We start from the raw sequence: 18,694 nt of genomic DNA, 5'->3' as shown, positions 1-18,694 counted from the left end.
AAACTGAATAACTGACAGGATCTCAACAGAGCTCAGTAAGTAATAATTTTGCTCAACTGAGCAAACTCAGCTCAACTGAAGACATGACAGGTTACCCCACATGCCAATGTTCTGTCATCTTACCTTTAAGATGACACACCATTATACAAGGCCAGAAGAGCAGTAATATAGTCTCTTTTTTTTTTTTTCCAGATGCTCCAGTCATATTGAACCTAACTGCTGCACACAGGTGGAAGCTGGAAATCCCATTTCTTTGACTTTGCCTTTGCTAACGCTCAACTCAAAACTCCCAAGCCAGCTTACTCAAAGACACATGCAATTTAACTTTGTCCCTTTCCAACCTGCAACATGTTTTGTGCTCCAAGAGGAGCATTGCACTGGTTTTAATTTGCTCTCTGCAGTAACAATGTGTAGCAATCCAGGCCATGAAAAAGCACACCTGTGAAAAAAATTCCTGTCCTGCTAGAAATCACAAAAAATGAACTTAACTTAGGTGAAACTACACATAAAAATATGTGCTATTTAATTCTAGTCAATTGGCAAAACCCTGTTTTTTCCACAAGATGCCAGTCCTCCCAAACAAATCAATTCCCACACATTTTACAAGTATTCCCAACCTGAAATTCATTGGTCTTGATGTTAAGATTTGCTGCAACTCTGTACAAATGACCGGAATATTTTATTTTGATAAAAGCATAAGAATTGCAGCATGCTAAGTAATGGGACTTGCAGGAATAGTATATAAAAAAAAATAAATTCCTGTGTTGTCACTGATTTCTGCTGCAGATGGCAGTTACTGAACGAATAATAGAATAATTTCTATTACACTATAAGTCTCGCATCCTCTACCTTCACACATCACTCAGTAAAGAGTGATACTCAGGTGACAGCAGGCACCTCTGTGCTGCCTGCCACACCATGGGAAGGACAACAGGTTTAGTTTATAATCAGATCTACTCCTAAACCAGTGATGAACAAGGAATACGCAGTTCTGCACCACCCTTTGAACACAGCCAGCATGCCAACTCAACAAGGACACCATCAGGAGCAGTTCAAGTTAAGATTCACTTGCTGTCAATGGCATATGCAAACTCAGGCAATAACTACCTGTTGGGATCTGAAGTAGCCTGATTAAGTCCAACATTTCTAATGTGAAGCTGATGGACAACAAAATTTCATGCAGAAGCTTACTGCACAGCAATGAGGAGGAAAGCACATGAGCAACAATAAACACCAAAGCAAGGATGCACAAATAACACGCTGAAATCACTGGGTGATGAAGGCCAAGTTTATGAAGGAGAAAAAAAGGGGAGTGGTGGTAAGTCCCACATGTCTTAAAAACAATAGTCCTAATAATCTGAAAGGCAAGTTTCTTTATAAAAGCAAGCAGCAGTTTTAAAGCAACAACTGACACTGCAGAGCAAGACAGAACCCTGGCAATTGCCTACAGCAAATGCAGAAGACAGGGTGGTCCAACCTAGCACCAGTAGCAACCAGGAAACTGGGAGGTGACAGAATTCCAGGAAGGGCAGCAGACTGAATGAAGGCTGAAGAGAGAAACAAAGAAACTCAACAAATTCTTGGCAGAAGGACCCTATGAAGAACATTAGGAAGTGTTTCAGACTCCAGCTGGGTATGCTGCACCCGAATAGGACCAGAAAAACAAAACTATTGCTGCTTTAGTGCTCTGAGTCAATAGGTTAAGACCCACACTTGAGCAATTAATCAGTGGGACTGAGATCAACATCTGCTCATCCTTCCTTGCTCCACATCCTCCCCTTCCTTCCCATGCCTAAATCCTGCCACTATTACAGCACTTCCTCAGGAGGGGATGCCTGCACTGGTTCATCTGTAGCAACAATGGCAAAGAAATGCAGCAAGTAACCAAGTTCTGATTTTGTAAGGGAAAAATGGCACAAGCGATCTGATCATTTAGCTTAAGCACCTTCTTAAAAATGAAAGGGACTTTTATAAACTGTAGTTCCAACTGGAAAAGTGCACTATATTCTATTGTACTGAAAGCAGGTATCTCAGCATTCAATGGATCAAAGTCCCAGTCCCCAGCTATTTCATTTTCAGCCAGATCAAGGCCTGACACCTATTGTCTCAACAACAAGCTAAGACAACTACAGTTACAATATTATCAAGCCTTTACGTGAAATACTGAAAGTTTCAAAGACTGTTTTATTTTCTGTTGATAGTTAAAAGCAAAAAAGACACTAAGATTAAAAATAACATTAATATATAAAAATTTATTAAGGTGAAGTCACAAACAGTTTCATATCAATGTACAAACACTTCATGTTATGCATATTATTGAAACTGTCAAGAACGGTAAAGGAGAGCAGATAATGGCAGCTTTTTCCTGAAACAACTAAAGGCATACCCTTACCATTATGTGTGTTACTGGATCATAGCATTACCTTGACCATACTCCCTAGTATGCAAGGGAAAAGGAAAAGAAAACAAAATACTGAGATGTAGAATGATTAAACCGTGAACCAGTGAATATGATTTTCATGAACACCAGGCTACAAAGGTCTAGGCTGATGCTCAGGACTTAAAAGTATTCTATGAGCATAGAAACATAATAACTGAGGTCAATTATTACATTTGATCAAGAAATTTGTATGCATAATTGGTCTATAACTAATTTCTGGCAATGGCAGCAACAGTTAATGGATTTTTCAGAGAAGAATGGAGAGGCACAATCAAGCCTCACAGAGTAATTCTGTAGACAACCTGAGTTGTTATACCAAGTGTCTGATACTGTTTCAAGTCAAAGATACATTTATGTTGCAGATAATCTCAATGAAATGGTAAAGTAACAGCTGTAACAAGACAAGTTATGATTTATTTTTTTTTAAAAACAAATATAGTACATAGGTTTTTGAAGTGTCCGGTTGTAATCTGCAAAGATCCAGGATTGCACACAAGTTTGCTCAAATGAGAAGGATTAATCTGCACATTAAATTGGTTTATACTTTCAAAGAAGTATTTTAGGGCAGGGTTCTCCTCCAGGAGACTGTTCCTGACCTCATTCAATCAATGTTCAATTTATTCACCTTCCTGAATCTTTGCCCTCTTTGGATAGTCTGTGACAAGTGCTGCACTGCAGGAATTCCTGTTTTCCAGCAAATTGGCTCGCTCTGCAGGTTTGTAGTCCATTGTTAAAATTGCTGATTGGGTAAAATGAATTTCCTACGTCTTCTCTAGCACAGCTTGCAACGCAACAGAAGCAGAGGTAAAAGAATGCACTAGAATACCAGAGCTCCACTTAAACACCAACGGAGTCAGGCTGTTGGCACCAATAAGAAATTCTGTGTTTAACAAATCTGCAAATATTTAAGATCCAAAGTTAGTCAGTTTTATATATAAACTCACCCACTTAGTCTGACTGCCATCCCAACTGGCCTTCTGTTCTCATGGAGTCTGGAAAAAAAAATACCGAGAATTGTCTGAAGTTATACATACAGACAGAAATTTGCAAGAATGAATCCCAACTATCCTACATACGTGCCAACTATCTCCAGTTTCTCACTTTGTTCTGGCTGTGTAAAGCTAAATTACAGCTCCTCATTGGTGCCTTAGAACAGAGAGCTAGCTTCAAAAATGACACTGTTTTCTGTGACTTTGCTTTCACTGGTTAACCTTCCTTTGAACTGCGGAACTAGAGATACGGGCACTGTTATCAAGTTGAAATTGAAGGAGCCTTCAGCTGTAAGGGGAAATAAAATCCAGTCAGACAGCCTAATGCTATCCTTCTAAATTATGAAAATAAAATCAGTTCAAACAATTTCTAAGGTCTTTGTAAAACACCTCCTCTTCGTTGCTATAGCATAAATTACTATAGCATGAATTTGGAAAAGCTTAGGTTCTGGCCAAAGCTATAAATCCACAAAAGCCTTTGCTCTCTCATTTAATTCCCTGATTCTTTTGCCCAAGAAGCCATGCCTTATTTCTCTAAAGTACTATCACACTTCATAATTAGAGCTTACAAGGATCTGGGAGTGGTGGTGCAGGGAAAACCCACAGGTCACCTCGAGGGAGCAACATTTCCTTGCTGCTGCCTTGCCAGTGATAAACTCATGCTTTATCCTAGCATCTACCTCTTAACAGATGCTCAAACCATTACTTCAGTTAAGGACTTTTTTCTTTGAAGACTATGTGCTATCAATTAAAATCCAGCCTAATAACAGAGGGGCTGCTGAACCCACCCCGAGCAACTGCACAACTTTTACTTTTGCTTTTCATTGCGCTGCTAAAGCTCTACTGGGTTTATATACATTAAACTTTGGGTATTTTTAAAGTTATTTAGTTAAAATTAAAATGTTATTTTTTTCTTTCAGGGTTTCTGGGGAAAGACAAACAAACAACGTTGCCATTAAAAATCTACAGGGATGTTCCCACAAAACCAAAGGGGGTCGAGACCTCTGGTGCCTCAGGAGACAACAGAACAAAGCTCTACATTGACAGACGAGCTGCTGTGGAAGAAGTTACAAGTCTGGTTAACATGACAAGCTGAAGATCCAGTCTTGGATGAGATGAAAGCTATAAGCCATTGCCCATCTGGTGGTCACATAAGATCCACAGCAAAAGAAGAACTGAGTTGCTGCTCTTGAGAACGGAGAAATCTAAACAGAGATATCAAAAAGTTGCATAAAACCAGAGCATCAACCACAGAAGGCATGGAGGCCACAAGACCTGCACCAGGACCCATTTATCTGCATGACTGCATGGTTGGTGTTTGCTCTCTGTCACAGGCTGGCCCAGAGATGTCACTTTTGATGGTTATGAAAGTCAGGACTTGGTGTGACAAATCTAACACTTGCAGATGACCTGAAAAAGGGTCCTCCCTTTCCAGATCAGGCTAACGGAGTCAATCCATTCAGCCACTCCTGAGCTAGCAATCCCTGGGAAGTACAGCATCTGATGAGCCAGCAAAAAACCTTCAGAAACAAAAAGGCTCTTCCTATGGTCCTAAAAACCTGTTTAGAAATCAACATAGCCAATGTAACAGACTTTCCCTTTCAGCTGGCATGAAACTCAGCATTTTCTGTGATTGGGATTTGACAGACTACAGCCACCAGCACAAGGGAAGCAGGAAAATCCCTAGTATCAGTCACAGCTCAGGCAGGGGAGAGGGTGGGTCTGGCCATGTACATCAGCGGTTACACCAATTCAGTGACACTTCATCCCTCTATGGAAAGCAGAACTTTAACATACACCTCCTCCCCCATATCACACCCACCATCTTTTTCCACAAAACAGGCCAGAAATTTTTTTCTTAAATCTACCAAGTCCCAAATTAGACTAGGTGAAATCTCCAAATCACAGTCAATTTTCAAGCACTGGCCATTCATACTGAGGTTTATCTTTACTCGTATCAATTTTTCTGGGCTTCCCACACAGCCTGCAACTACTACATGCTCCCTTCGTAACAGCAGAGCCTGTACTCTTTGTCTTATACACGAATAACTGGATGGGTGACAACATTATTTTTTTTTAAGGTAACTCAGAAGAAAAAGCCTAAAACCAAAACACTGTCCTCCTAATGTCTTTTCAGGGAAATGCATTTACATACCAGAGGAGGGATTCGACAGGGGTCCTAATTTCTGGTGGCCAGAGCAATAAATGCTACAAACAATGATTTGCTGAGACCATCCTTTTTCCTCCAGTGATGCCCACACCACCCTCAGTGACCCACTGGATTCCCATGCAGCCCCAGGCCTCGCCAGCTGAAGCCACTGTCCTAGGGTTAGCACAAGCGAAGGGTCAGTGTCGTGATGCCAGAGCTGCCAAGCAACTCAAGGACACCCCAACTGCCCCTTCTCCTCTTCCCCTCCGAGGGGGGACCACACCTGGCCAAGGGAGCCGGGAAACACACCACCATGGCCATCAGCCCATCACACCTGGCTTTTCTCCTCCTGCTTGGGACTCTGGGATGGTGCTGGTGGCGGTGGCGGCGGTGTCGTGGCTGGTGTGGCCTGCGTCTCGCTCTCAGCACGCGTGTGCCTGCTGACGAGCGACTTGAGGGGCGCCATCCACTTCATCCAGAGGTCCAGGTCGACGTCGCCCCAGGGCAGGTTGGGGTTCTTGGCCGCCCGCCGCCGAAAGTCCTCGTCGTAGTTCATCCAGGAGGTGCCCCCGTAGGTGGCATGCAGCTTGCGGATGGTGTCCAGGTACTTGAACATGGCTCCGCAGCGCGCCGGGTGCTTCTCGCAGAGCACGCTGGCGTACACCAGGAAGGCCGAGACCCACTGGTCCAGCGTGTCCCCCGGGCGAGGGCCGTGCTCGGGGGCCAGCTCTGTGTGGAGCAAGGAAAAGAGGTCAATGAATTCCCCCCGCCAGATCCGCTCCTTGGTGGCCTTGGACAGCTTGTAGCCCAGCGGCCGCCGCAGCCCCACGTAGGGGGTGCCCGCCTCCGCAGCCGCCGCCTCGCCCTGCCCCGACGCCGCGACCGCCGCCGCCGCCGCTGCCGGAGGGGCCCCCGCCGCGCCACTCGCCGCCGCCGCCGCTGCCGCCGCCGCCGCCTCGGCGCAGGGGCTGGCGGCCGCCGCCGCCGCCACGGCCCCCAGCGCGGCCTGCCGCTCCAGCCAGCGCGGGTTCACGTAGACGGTCCGCAGGCGCGGCGCGGCCCCGGCCGCCGCTGCCGCCGCCGCCGCCCGCGCCGAGCCCTCGGCGCCGGGCTGGAGGCGCAGCACGGCCAGGGCGGCCGGCGCGCCGGCGGGCAGATCGCTGCCCTCCCGCCGCGGGGCCGGCTGGGCCGCCGCCGGCACCTGGAGCAGCGAAGGCGCGGCCCAGGGCGGGGAGCCGCCCCTAGGCCCGGCAGCCGCCGCCAGCGCCTCTAGGCCCGGGAGGCCGAGCCGCGAGCCGGGCGCCACCGCGCCGAGCACCCATCGGGTCTCGGCGATCCCGGCGCGGTCCCGGGGGCTCCGCGACCTCCCCTCCTCCCGGCGCCCGGCGAGGGCCGTCCCCAACGTCAGGGGGGCCGCGGTTCCGGCCCGGCGCCGACGGCGGCTCCGCCGCCTCCCACGTGGCATCGGCGCGGCGGCGGCAGCCAGCGCGCACGGCGGGGGCGGGGGCTACGGGCGGCGGGGAGGGGCGGGGCCTGAGGAAGGAAGGGATGGGAGGCGGGGGAGGGGGCGGGACCGGGGCGGGTCCGGAGCTGCCATCCCGCCCCACGGCGCTCCGAGACTCCCGGAACGGGCCGAGCAGGGACCCCCGGGAGCTGAGGCAGGGTGAGAGCCCACCGGTGTGCCGAGGCATGCCCTGGGTTAAGCGGCCCCCGGGGTGTCTGATAGGCGGGCACTGTTCGGCACTTAAGTGCTGGGGCTGGAGCAGGTGATATGTACTTTGTCTCAAATGTATGTTAAAAACTGTGTGGTGTGTGTATATATAGATATGATGCATATGTGTATATGGAGACAATCTATACACTACAGACACACTATATATAGCACATACATATACATACGTTTACAAATATATATATACACGGTATATACCACCCTCACTTTTTCCCTGTGAGGGTGGTGAGACACTGGCACAGGTTGCCCAGGGAAGCTGTGGCTGCCCCCTCCCTGGCAGTGTTCAAGGCCAGGTTGGATGGGGCTTGGAGCAACCTGGTCTGGTGGGAGGTGTCCCTGACCATGCAGGGGGGTTGGAACTACATGACCTTTAAGGTCCCTTCCAACCCAAACCATTTTGTGATTCTGTGATAAAACATGATATATGAAGTTATATATATACTACAGTGTATATATAGACACACTATAAATAACTAAATATACACATTACTCTGTAGTAGGTACACAGTAGCGGGGGCTTATGTCATTATTGCTTCAGTACAGCGAATGTTTGCACAAGTAATGACATTAGATCACTGTTCCCTTTCAACGTAAAGGAGCATCCTTTTCTAGTTATAGAAGATGGCTTTCGACTGAGTAGCCACTCTGGGCAAACAGTTGCCAAGATTCCTCAGTGTGTCTGAGGCTGCCGCAGGTGACTGACCTGCAGAGTTCCATGCCAGGTAAGAAATAGGGAGACCTGTGACTTTACAGGAGACGCAGCCCCATGAGCAATTTCCCTTCCAGTCACGTCAAAACACTTTCTGTGGCACAGCCATACGTGTCTTGCTGAGGCAGCTGCCAAAACATACAGTCACCTCTGAAGAAATAGAACCAGGTCATTGCAACATCTGGGACATCACCTGGGTGAAAGTCACACATCACAGGCACAAAAGCTGGGTACTGGTTCCTTGTGTGGGCTGAAGTCATGCACCCACTCCCCAGCTGCTTCTACAAATGCTTCTGTAGCACTTGCTCCTCCAGAGGAGCAGCTTTAAAGACCGTGCTGAAATGCCTAGCAATCACTTCTACTGTAATAAAGACTAAGATTCTGTAAAAAGACCCAAAAATCTCCCATCTTCACAGAAAAACTGGAAGAGCTAAAATTTAACTATGAGTCTTTTGTCCAAAAATTAAACCCCAGAAGTTACAAAATTAGGCATTATTCTGCAATAAAAATGTAAGGTAAAACAGTGGCTTTGTTTTTCTTAAGCTTAATAAATTCTGAAGAAATAATAAGAGTAGCAAAATACTTCTATTTTGTAATTAACCCTTCTCGGAGATTTTGTTCTCTGAGAATCTGAACAAAACAGTGTTTGCTTAATTCTTGAGATGAATACATTCACATTTTGATAAGGTTATTTTTTTTTTAAAAGCTACCAAAACAGGTACAACTGTGATGAGCTTTTAAAGATTTTTATTTTATATTCTGTCCAGTACCTCATTGTCTCATTCTAATTCCATTAATGGGACATTAATAACACCAAAAACTATTAGAAGTACACCAATACCATAATTTCTCTAAAATGGCCCTGAGCAGTGAGCTTGGAAAGGTGATACAAATTTATATGCAACCTCTGATAATTTTCTGAAGATGTTTTTCTTGGCTTTAAGTCAAAATTCTTTTTTTTTTTTGATAGAACTGCAGAGTCATTCAGATTGGAAGGCACCCTCCTTGCAGGTACTGGAATACTGCTATTAGTTTTCCCATCCCCAGGCTGAACAAGTCCAGCTTTCCTGTCATCTCCTCACAGGGCAAATGCTCCTTCTCCCAGCTGTCTTGCTGGGCCTCCAAGGGACTTGCTGAAGTTTATCAAGGTCCTTTTTAATTGGGGGCATCCAAACTAGATATTTCAGACGGGGTCTAATGAATGTTGTGTAAAAGGCAATAATCACTTCACTTGGTCTGTTGACCATGCTTCTGTTGATGCAGCCTAGGGTGCTGTTAGCTTTCATCTCTGCCAGGGCTCCTTGTTGGCTCATTTTGTTCATGAGGGTGCCACTCCCCAGCCTGTCAGTGTCCAACCCACATAAATGCAGGGGTTTAGTTCACACAAAGTTTATTTGTCTCTGCTGACTTTCATAAGATATCTATTTCCCCATTCTTATAGGGCTTATATAGGTCCCTCTAAATGACAGCCCTGTCCCCAATTGTGTTGACTGTCTACCTTGATTTGAAGTCCACAAACTGCATGACAGTGTACTCTGTCTCCTTCTCCAGGTTATTGATAGGGATATTAAACAGGAGAGGTTTCAGGACAGACTTCTGAAAAACTTCATTTGTAACCAGCTTCCAGACAGAGTATGAACCATTAGTCACTACAACCCATTCAGTTTTTTTCTCATCTAACTGGCTCAAACAAAGAAGTTATGGGAGACTGTGCCAAAAGCCCCCTATCCACTGCTCTCCCATCATCCACGGATCAAGGTAGGTGATCAGGTTGGCTAGGTATGATTTATCCTTGCTAAATCCATGCTACAGTTTTCCAGTCACTTTTTTGTTCTCTGAATGCCCAGAAATGGCTTCCAGGATAACTTGCTTTTGTGATTTTCCCAAAGTGAACCTCACCAGCCTGTAGCTCCTTCCTCTTTCAGAAGATGAGCAACATTTAGCCCTTTTCAGCCACTGGTTGCCTTACCAAATTTCCATAAACTTTCAAAGATAAAAAGCAACATTGCAGTAACATTGGCCAGCCTTCTGAGCATCTGGCTGGATCCTCAGCCCTGCAGGGATTGGGATTCCTCAAGACAAGATCCTTGACTCAGTCCTTTCCCACTGCTTACAGATTCTCTTCTCATTCAGTCATAAAGGGCTGGCAGACTTTGCTGGTGAAGATTAGGGCAAAGAAGGCATTGAGTAAGTACCTCAGCCTTTTTTTGTTGCCATTACATCACCTGCTGCTTTCAGCAGAACTCACACGTCTTCCTTTTATATTCTTTCACTGCCACTGAGGTGGTAGAAGTTGCTCTTGTTGCCCTTGTCATCCTTTGCTGATTCCACCAACAGCTGAGCTTTCGCTTCCCAAGCACCATTCCTGTATGCCCAGGGAACACTTCTTTACTCACACTCTCTGCGCTAAGCCTGAAGATATTTCAGAATAAATCTGATGACTGGAAAGTATTGATTGTCAAATATATTCATCCCTCAAAATTTTTAGTGCAGTACCAATCCATATCACTACTGCTTACTTTCAGAAATAGAGACTAAAAAATTGAGATCTTTCACACTGCAGTAAGTTAGCTGGCTGCTGCATAAGGCAGTGTGAAAGAATGAAGAATAAACATCCTCAATAGATTAAAAAAAAAATATGTAAAAAAATATGACAGTGCAAACTGTTAGGAAAGGACTACAGCAGTCACCACATCCACTGTTGACCTTGCTACTCCCAGCTCCAAGAAGGACGGCCCAATTCCTTGACTGCTATTGCAACCTTAGGGGCAGCAATTACACAAACAGATGATAAATATTGGATCAGCTCGTCTTGTCTCATTATTCCTCTGCTTATATGGCTACACTGCTGACGTCTTTTGACTGGAGGTTAGTGCCAAGGCTTGGGGACTATGGATGTAATTTTCTTCCTCACTGGTAGAATGCCCACCAGAGCCCTGCTTCCTCCTGAAGCCTAGATGCATGGCTGGTGCTGCCAGGTCTCACAACACAATTCATAGTGAATAAACAACAACTTCAAACCCAATTGGTAAGCACTTACATTGCTGCTCTTCTCCAAAGACACAGACAACAGAAAAGACAGGTAGTGAAGTTGTCTACATGAAGCACCTCTAAGCATATGCTGGCTTTTCTCACAGAGTCATAGCTGTGATTTTCCAGGTCTTTGTCTCAGGAAACCTACCTTCGAATTTTTCATGAGGGTTCCAATGGACAAAACCATCTGGGTGGTAATAATAAGTGGGCTGAAGTAGGCAGAAATGAGAATGCTTTGCTGCCATTTCATTCAGAGGGGTTACTTGTCAGGTGACGTATGCTCCTCACATTGCACTCCTCTGATTATTTCCATCTCCTTGCACAGGCTGTGTGTGTGGTGTGTAAAAACCTGAGTCTGCACCTGGAAGTTTTCTTCTGGCAGATGGCTGTGTCCAAGAATGTCACCTCTTCACGGGGGGCAATGCTTCTTACTGAGAATGGCAGGAACCATTTTCAGTGGATTTTTGAGGCAGGCATGGTTTGCCTCTCTGCTCCGCATGTGATTACAGCTCTGAATTTCCCCCTTGCCTTTTTTCCTCATGTCTTCCCACCCTTTCATGTTCCAGTGGTACATCTGTAGAGGACCAAAGCGAATACTTGGAGCAGTGTGACTGTAAAGCTGTATTGCAGACATGTCTCTCTCTCAACCGTTGCCCGCATGGGCGTAGAGTGGCAGAAACAAACCCAGATCATTCTTTTATGCTTCAGACCTTCTTTTTAGTCTCAAGCGTGAGGTTTTATTGAAGGCATTAATGAGGAGGCAAAATGAAGCTTTAAACAGAAACAGCTGCAACCTTAGCTGTGGAGGAACTAGCAGGGTTTGGAATTAAGCAACAGAATGGTTTATTACAATAAGGGGACGGGGGAGCTCCTTTTCAGACAAAAAAAAAAAAAAAAAAAAAAAAAAAAAAAAAAAAAAAAAAAATCACATTTGGAAACATTACATAAAACCAGAACACCTCTCTTTGAAAGTGGATGGGCTACCCTGCTGTTTCTCTTTATGAACCTTAAATAATGCCACAAAGGCAACAACTGACAACTGTCTGCTCCCTCTATTGATGAAACTAGAAAATGTTGCCACAGATCACTAACCTGCACAGGCTCCAGGACACCTGGGAGAACAGATCCCTGCACTAGGGTTTGAAGAGAAAATGCACCATGAGGAGAAAATGGTCCTCATGTTGTACTCAAGAGTGTTGTTTGTTTGTTCTGCCCCAAACAGACAGTAGTTTCCTAAGGAATTTTAAGAGTTGTGTGCAATACTTTTTGGTTGTTTCTCTGGTCAAGAGAAGGATGCTTAGGCCCCAGTAGAATCAATGATTGTGATTTCATCTGGGGCAAGAGATGTTCAAGGCTTGCATGGGATCCCTAAGATTGGTTGCCTTTCAGCATCTTCTATTTGCTCCATAAATAAAAATATTGGTCTGGAAACAAAACAGGATTTTGGCTTGTATGTTTTGGTTTTCCTCTCATAAAATGCATTGGCTGTATTCCTCATTGGCAACAGAACTAAGGATCTGAACTCACCTATGAAACTATCAGCTTCAGCTTAATGAAATTGAAACAGTAAATCAATATCACTTCAGGGCCTGAAGAACCAAGCTGACAAGCATTGCTGTTGAACTGCTTCTCCTGAGGGAGACTCAGTGTTGGCAGTTGGGAGAGACAGGCAGGAGTTAGATCCTGCTCTATGGTGTCTTTCCTCTGCCTGCATTCTGTTCTGTGTTTCTTCATGGTTTTGGCTTTCCCAGGTTTGTTCTTTTTTTCCTGGTAAAGGTTGCCTTCCCTATGCTTTGAGAGAGACAAGACAGAGTTACTACAGAAGATCGAGTAAGTTCAGTTACTAGTTCAGAGGAAGCCTGGCTTCATTGGTTCCCACTCCTTTTTTTCACCAACCCAGAAGAATGGCTGCAGGTCTTGAGTTATCCATGCCTGCCTTGAGTCCACATGTTCTGCACAAACTAACAGACTGGAGCAGCAGAGTGTGCCTTCCGCTGTTTTTTGAGGTTGAACCCGTAAAACCATCTTCTCAAACTGGCCCAGGATGGAGAGAGAAGCTTGGTCGAGAACAAAACTGCTGATCGAGCCCCCCTGAAGACCTGGTGCTGGTAGCGCTACAGACGTGTGTTGTACACCGCGAACACCCCGCCTGTATTTTCAAGTTTTTCCAGCTGCCGCCGGCGGGAGGGCGATGCGCCGCTGGACTCAGCAGTGCTTCCCCCGGCTGTGCCTCCGGAACGATCGCTCCGAAAAACAACTGTCCCTGGCTACTCGACCCCTCCCCAAAACGCAACCACGCAGTGCCAGCGCGGCCGCAGCGCCCCGTCGGGGCCGTCCGGGACAGTGCCCGGCAGCCGCGGCCCCGGTGCCCACTGAGCCCGGAGGGGCTGCCGGCTGCCGTGACCCCGACGTGGGCGCCCACGGCGGCACCGGGCTGCGAGCTGCATGGGGTCGGACTCTCCCCGCTTTGGGCACCCGACAGGGTGGAAGGTTGGGTGTGGGGGTGGACTTGGGGGGAGTGCGGCGAGCTGCTCCCGTGCGCATCGCGGCCGACAGGGGAGTGACTCTGGTAGGCTGCGGCGAGCCGAGATAAAAGCTCCGTTGCTGCCTCCTTCCCTCCCCTTTTCTCTCGTAACTTTTTTTTTTTTTTTTTTTTTTTTTCTCTCCTTCCCTCACAGCAAAGTGACCGCGGCAGCGGCAGCCCCGGAGCAGCCCCAGCGGCGAACGCCGCCATGAGTCCCTCGGTGCTGCCGTCGGGCCGCGCTGCCGGGGGCTGAGCCCCGGTGCGGGGTGCTCCCCGAGAGCCGCCTCGTTCAGCCCCTCCGCGGAAGGGGCCGGAGGCAGAGGCAGCAGTAGATCAGGACCCCCGGCCGCCCCCGCCGTGCCCGGACAGCGGCCGCCGCGATGTCGGCGCAGAGCCTGTTGAGCAGCGTCTTCTCCTGCTCCTCCCCTGCAGCCGCCAAGAGCCTCTCCAAGCGGAGGCTCCGCCAGACGCGTAGCCTGGACCCCGCCATCATCGGCGGAGGACGGGAGGACGGGAGCCGGGCGCCGCGGGCGCGGGCCGCTGGCAGCCCCCTTGGGGAGCGCCGCGACCCTCGGGGCGCCCCAACGCCCCACGGCGCCTCTTTCTCCACCCCTAGCACCCCGCTGGAGCGGTCGCCGCCGGGCAGCGCCGTCTTCGACGAAGAGAGCCCCCGCGGGAAGCGGAGCCCCGGCTGGGAGCTGCCCTTCCTGGCCCGCAGCCCCTCGGCCTCGGCGCTGAGCGGCCCCGCCGGCCCCGCCAACAGCATCTTCTCCTCGCCCCGGCGCTGGCTGCAGCAGAGGAAGGGGCAGCCCTCGCCGCCCGGGCCTCGCCCCGCCGCCTACGTCGTGTGGAAATCCGAGGTAGGCCCGCCCGCCCCCGGGGGACTGGCCCCCGCCGGGCCGCCCTCGCCCCCGGCCCACGCCGTCGACACCCGGCGGGGCAGCCTTTGGGAGTTCCGTGGCTGCCGGTGGCCGGGATGAGGCGGCACCTCGGATCCCCGTAGCGCCGGTAGACGGGATGAAGAGGCCCCTGGGAGCCCCGTAGCTGTCGGTGGCAGAGACGGGGCGGCCCTGCGAAGCCACCTCCTCCTCCTCCTTCCCCTCGGTGGTGGGTGCGCGGGAGGGCCGGGCATCCCCCGGGCGGCGGCTGCTTTCGGGGCCACCGTGGGAAACGGACGAGGGTGTTCGCGCCGGGCGCGGGGATCCGCGGCGTTGGCGGGGGTGGGCGGTGGCGTTTGACGTTCCCTCGACATGCTCCATCTAGTTGTCCCAGGCATGTAAAACTTTCCCCTCCTATTTTCACACCTCGTAAACTGAACTATGCGATGGTTTCTAACAAGATAGACAAATTATTTTTAATGTGCACACCCAGCGAGCTGTGATTTATTTGACAACGCACATGTGTCAAAACCACATGAGGAGAGATTGTATTCCAAGACAAATCCTACTTTGCAAATGCAAATATTTATTCGTTTAACTTGGATTTGGTCGATCTTGGGCTGCAGATATCATACCATGTGGATAAACGTATTCCAAGAATCTGGTATTGTTTCTTGATTGTGATTGCTCGGTGAGTTGGTTCTGCACAGCCCTTTGTAGCGGGAGATGAGGAAAGTTTTTGTTTGAAGTGATGTAGCAATGAGGTTTGCTTCTTTACTGTTTAGATGTACCTCCCGGAGTGTTTGGGTTGGGGTTGGAAGGCAGTGTTTTCCTTTTATTTCACTTTTTTTTAAAGACATATTTATTCTAAAAAGTCATTACTAATTAGATCTAGGGAAAAAAAAACCCAAACCAGCCTCATTCTTTCAGGGGGATTGAGGAGTCCATGAATATTGTCACATAGCAATCTGGAATCCAAAGCCAAACTGGGCACTGTAACGACACAAGATTGCCAAAACTGGTTTTTTATGGTCAAAGGCAGACTGCCTCTCACCTCTAAACGAGCCCCCTCATCCTCCTGTTAACTTGGGGTATAAAAGCTGTCAACATCTACTGACTGGGACAGACAGATGCCAGATACTGAGTGTCAGCACCTGGGTGGTGACTTTGGGCATCACTGATGCTGGCTAGAGTTGGAAGAGGCAGAGAAGATTTTTAGCAGCTTTCAAAAATGAATTATTATTAAGCACTGCTTTTTTTTTTTTTTTTTTTTTTTTTTTTCCTGGAAGTCACTCTTGGCAGTGTTTCATCTTGATGCTTGAATTTTAAGGACATTAAAAAGTTATGGTTTCAAATAACTTTGTGGGAGCTGCAATGTCAGTGACGAAAATCACGTCCAGTAAGATAGCAGGTAGTGACCTTTAGATGACCTTTAATAAGGGTGAGTTGGCTGCTTACCCACTTACAGTTTGCACATACATAATTTTGAGCACGTTCTACCTCTGACTGCAGGTGTGCATGCTAATGGTCATTTGTTTTGGATTTATCATAAAATAGCATTGTTCACAAAGGATGTAGTTATTTCCTCCCTATTTAGTATTTGTTGGAAAAAGGCTTGTTCAGGTTTTAGGAAGTGAAGGATGCTCTGTCTCTGGGGGTTCACCCTAGGTGTGGCAAAGCAAGTGTGCTTGAGAGATGAAAAAACCCACATTTTATGGGGTGAAAAGCAAATATTTATGATATTGTAAATTAACAGGTCCTGTTATCCGTATTATTGCATTCCCAATAGGAAATCCTTAGTTTAGGTTTTTTCACCTTGAAAAATGAAACATGATTCTACTGAGCTGTAGAAGACAATTGAATAGATGACTGCAGGTCAACAATGAGCATGGGAGGTTTTGGTCTAAGTATTTTAAAATTTTCATCCTGTTAGCTCAGGAATAGAGATACTCATTACAGAACTTGGCTTTTTTACCTTCATTCCAATATCTTCAGTATAATTGCACTTTTTTTAAAAAAATTATTTCTCTAAAACCCACTGTGCAAGCAGCATGATTATCCACTAAAAATAGTATTTTAGGAGCTATATGTGGGAATGATTTTCTTCTTAATCTCTAAAGCAGTAAAGAAAAGTAAAAATACCATGGAGATTTTCTCTTCACAACCCTCCCAAAATCATAACTTCTGAGCAGAACCTTCTTCACCCATCCCAAGCTGGATCTGTGTGGTGGGGTCTAGAGGGAGGTGGTGAAGATGGAGCAGGCGCTGGTGTGAGATCTGTGTGAATCCTGCCCTGGGGCAGCCTGGTGCCTTGGGCTGGGAGCTGCAGGGCTGGGAGCATCTGTCCCTCTGTTTTCAGATTTTAAAGCCTGCAGCAAGTGCTCCCTTAGCAGCTGATCTGTGATTTCTGTGTAGGAGGCCAAAGTGTCTGTAATAGCTTTGAAAGGAGGTCAGGAGAAGGACGGAGTGTTTGGTTTACCTTTATTCTAATTGTAGTCCTTTGACTTCAGGATTTTATATTGCAACCCTATCTACTGGCCCAGTGACAGGAAGGCTGCAGCAGCCTTCACACAGACATTCATAAATTATTTTTAATGAAATGCCAGAGTGCACAGGGGATTTCCAGTTTCAGCAGCAGGTCAAGTCTGAAGGCTCTACACAAATAAAGGTGTTAAGCCTACATTTTTGGAACCATTGGTTTTTGGATGTGAATCATCATGTGACAAAGGTGTCTCTAACTCCTAGGTGATCTGGTTCATGCTAGAGAGTCACAAGATTATTCACAGGAATATTTTAATTTGAATAAAGAATATTTGACAGTTTTAAAGATTATTCTTAGTAGAACTTTACTTCACTGACGAGCATTCTTTCCACTTTCTGATATCTGCTCATGTATATGCTGCTTAAATAAAAAAAGCCTGGGTTCCTGGGTCTGTGGACATCAGTGACAACATTGCCAGTGGTTTCAATGGGGCAAAGGTGAGGGGGATTTTTAACACAGGAAAACAACTTTCATCCTCAGTTCTCATCAGATCTCAGCTGTCCTTCTAAGCCATTTTCCTTGAAGTAACTTTTGCTTACAAAATTAAGTCTTCTCTGACTATTGTGCTTTCATTAAGTGTTTCATAAGGTCAAATGACTCTGAGTAAAATAAATATAATGGAAAAAGGTGGTAAAAATACGTAGAGGTATATTAATGCCTTGAATCTGCCAATGTTTGGTCATACATTTATCCTTAAATATGTGAGTAGTCCTGTACATGTTAAGGATGCAAGTGTTTTAAAGTGACTGACTGGAATTTGTTTGCCATGAAAAGTCTGAAATAGCTCAAAATGAACAGCTTTGTCTGAAGTCCCAGGTAGTGCTAATTCTTCTGCTTATTTTTCTGTTTTATGGACAGCAATGGGAAAGCTGCAGCATGTGTACAATGAATATGGCAAATCTGTGAATGTATCTGGGTATCCTCTTTATTGTGACAAACCAAATCTACATACTTACATTTATATGGCCTGATTATTTTGCTATCATGTGTTACTGACTAATTTAACATCTCTCCAGCTAAGTGTCCTTTTTTGGGGAAGAAGTTTTCTGTAGCCTAACATCTGCATCTTTCCCTCTTACGTGCCTGGCCTATGGGAAGCAGGATGCATCATCATGAGTTTGTAACTTGCTCCTCAGCACCATAAGGGGTCCTGTGAGCTGTTGTCTCAGCCCTTCCTTGCTTCTTCCTCCTGGTGCAGCCTGCAATCAACCTTCCTGCTCCCCCAGGAAGGCTTCCTGTCAAGTGCAGGGGGACGAGGGGCTGCCCATGGTGCTGGAGTGAAGGTCACCCCTGTTCTTCACCAGGTTTTGGAGGAGAATCCAGGAGTCATCCTGGTGTCCCCTGAGCTGCTGGCCAGCCAAGCTGTGGTTAGCTGCAAGGATGCTGGAGGTACTCATCTGCAGTATCACAACAGCATGAGTTTAGCCAAGTTGATTCGTAACTTCTGTTTGAGACATATGGAGTGATAATTTGGGGCATGGCTGTCAGAAGCAGTGAATGCTCACAACACCAGTTTCAGCTAATAGTTGCCTTGGGAGGTCAGCTTCTGTGAATTCACTTGCTTGGTACTTTTAGTGTTTAAATCCACTGGGAAGGCAGTCCCACATTCCCTCTTTCTACGTGTTCCTGCTTGCCAAAGTTTCCCTCTGAATACCACTGTTTGTTTGTTTTTTTTCATATTAATTTTAACCTCATTTT

The 18,694-nt window shown here is 47.0% G+C and overlaps 2 protein-coding genes across 3 annotated transcripts in view; one reads left to right on the top strand and one right to left on the bottom strand.

Annotated features, from left to right (window-relative positions):
• Positions 1 to 2,237: 2,237 nt before the first annotated feature.
• LOC139797986 (glycine-rich protein 1-like) lies at positions 2,238 to 7,091 on the bottom strand. Of its 2 annotated transcripts, XM_071748077.1 has the most exons (3): positions 5,913 to 7,090; positions 3,385 to 3,432; positions 2,238 to 3,298 (listed from the first exon to the last, which is right to left on the bottom strand). In XM_071748077.1, the coding sequence occupies exons 1-2, from the start codon at positions 7,041 to 7,043 to the stop codon at positions 3,424 to 3,426; spliced, it is 1,140 nt and encodes a 379-aa protein (XP_071604178.1). In that variant the 5' UTR covers positions 7,044 to 7,090; the 3' UTR covers positions 2,238 to 3,298; positions 3,385 to 3,423. The 2 variants fall into 2 exon arrangements, with proteins under 2 accessions (XP_071604178.1, XP_071604187.1); XM_071748086.1 differs by lacking the exon at positions 3,385 to 3,432 and having other exon boundaries at positions 2,238 to 3,335; positions 5,913 to 7,091.
• A 6,805-nt stretch (positions 7,092 to 13,896) lies between these two features.
• ARHGAP6 (Rho GTPase activating protein 6) overlaps positions 13,897 to 18,694 on the top strand; it is a 319,928-nt gene continuing 315,130 nt past the window's right edge. The window contains exon 1 of the mRNA XM_071748050.1: positions 13,897 to 14,436. Within this exon, the coding sequence (XP_071604151.1) occupies positions 13,957 to 14,436 (480 nt within the window). The 5' untranslated portion in view covers positions 13,897 to 13,956. The remainder of the gene's footprint in view (positions 14,437 to 18,694) is intronic.

The sequence above is a fragment of the Heliangelus exortis genome, chromosome 1, assembly GCF_036169615.1.
Source record: "Heliangelus exortis chromosome 1, bHelExo1.hap1, whole genome shotgun sequence".
Taxonomy (NCBI): Eukaryota; Metazoa; Chordata; class Aves; order Apodiformes; family Trochilidae; genus Heliangelus; species Heliangelus exortis.
This window is presented reverse-complemented; position numbering and strand designations above follow the sequence as displayed.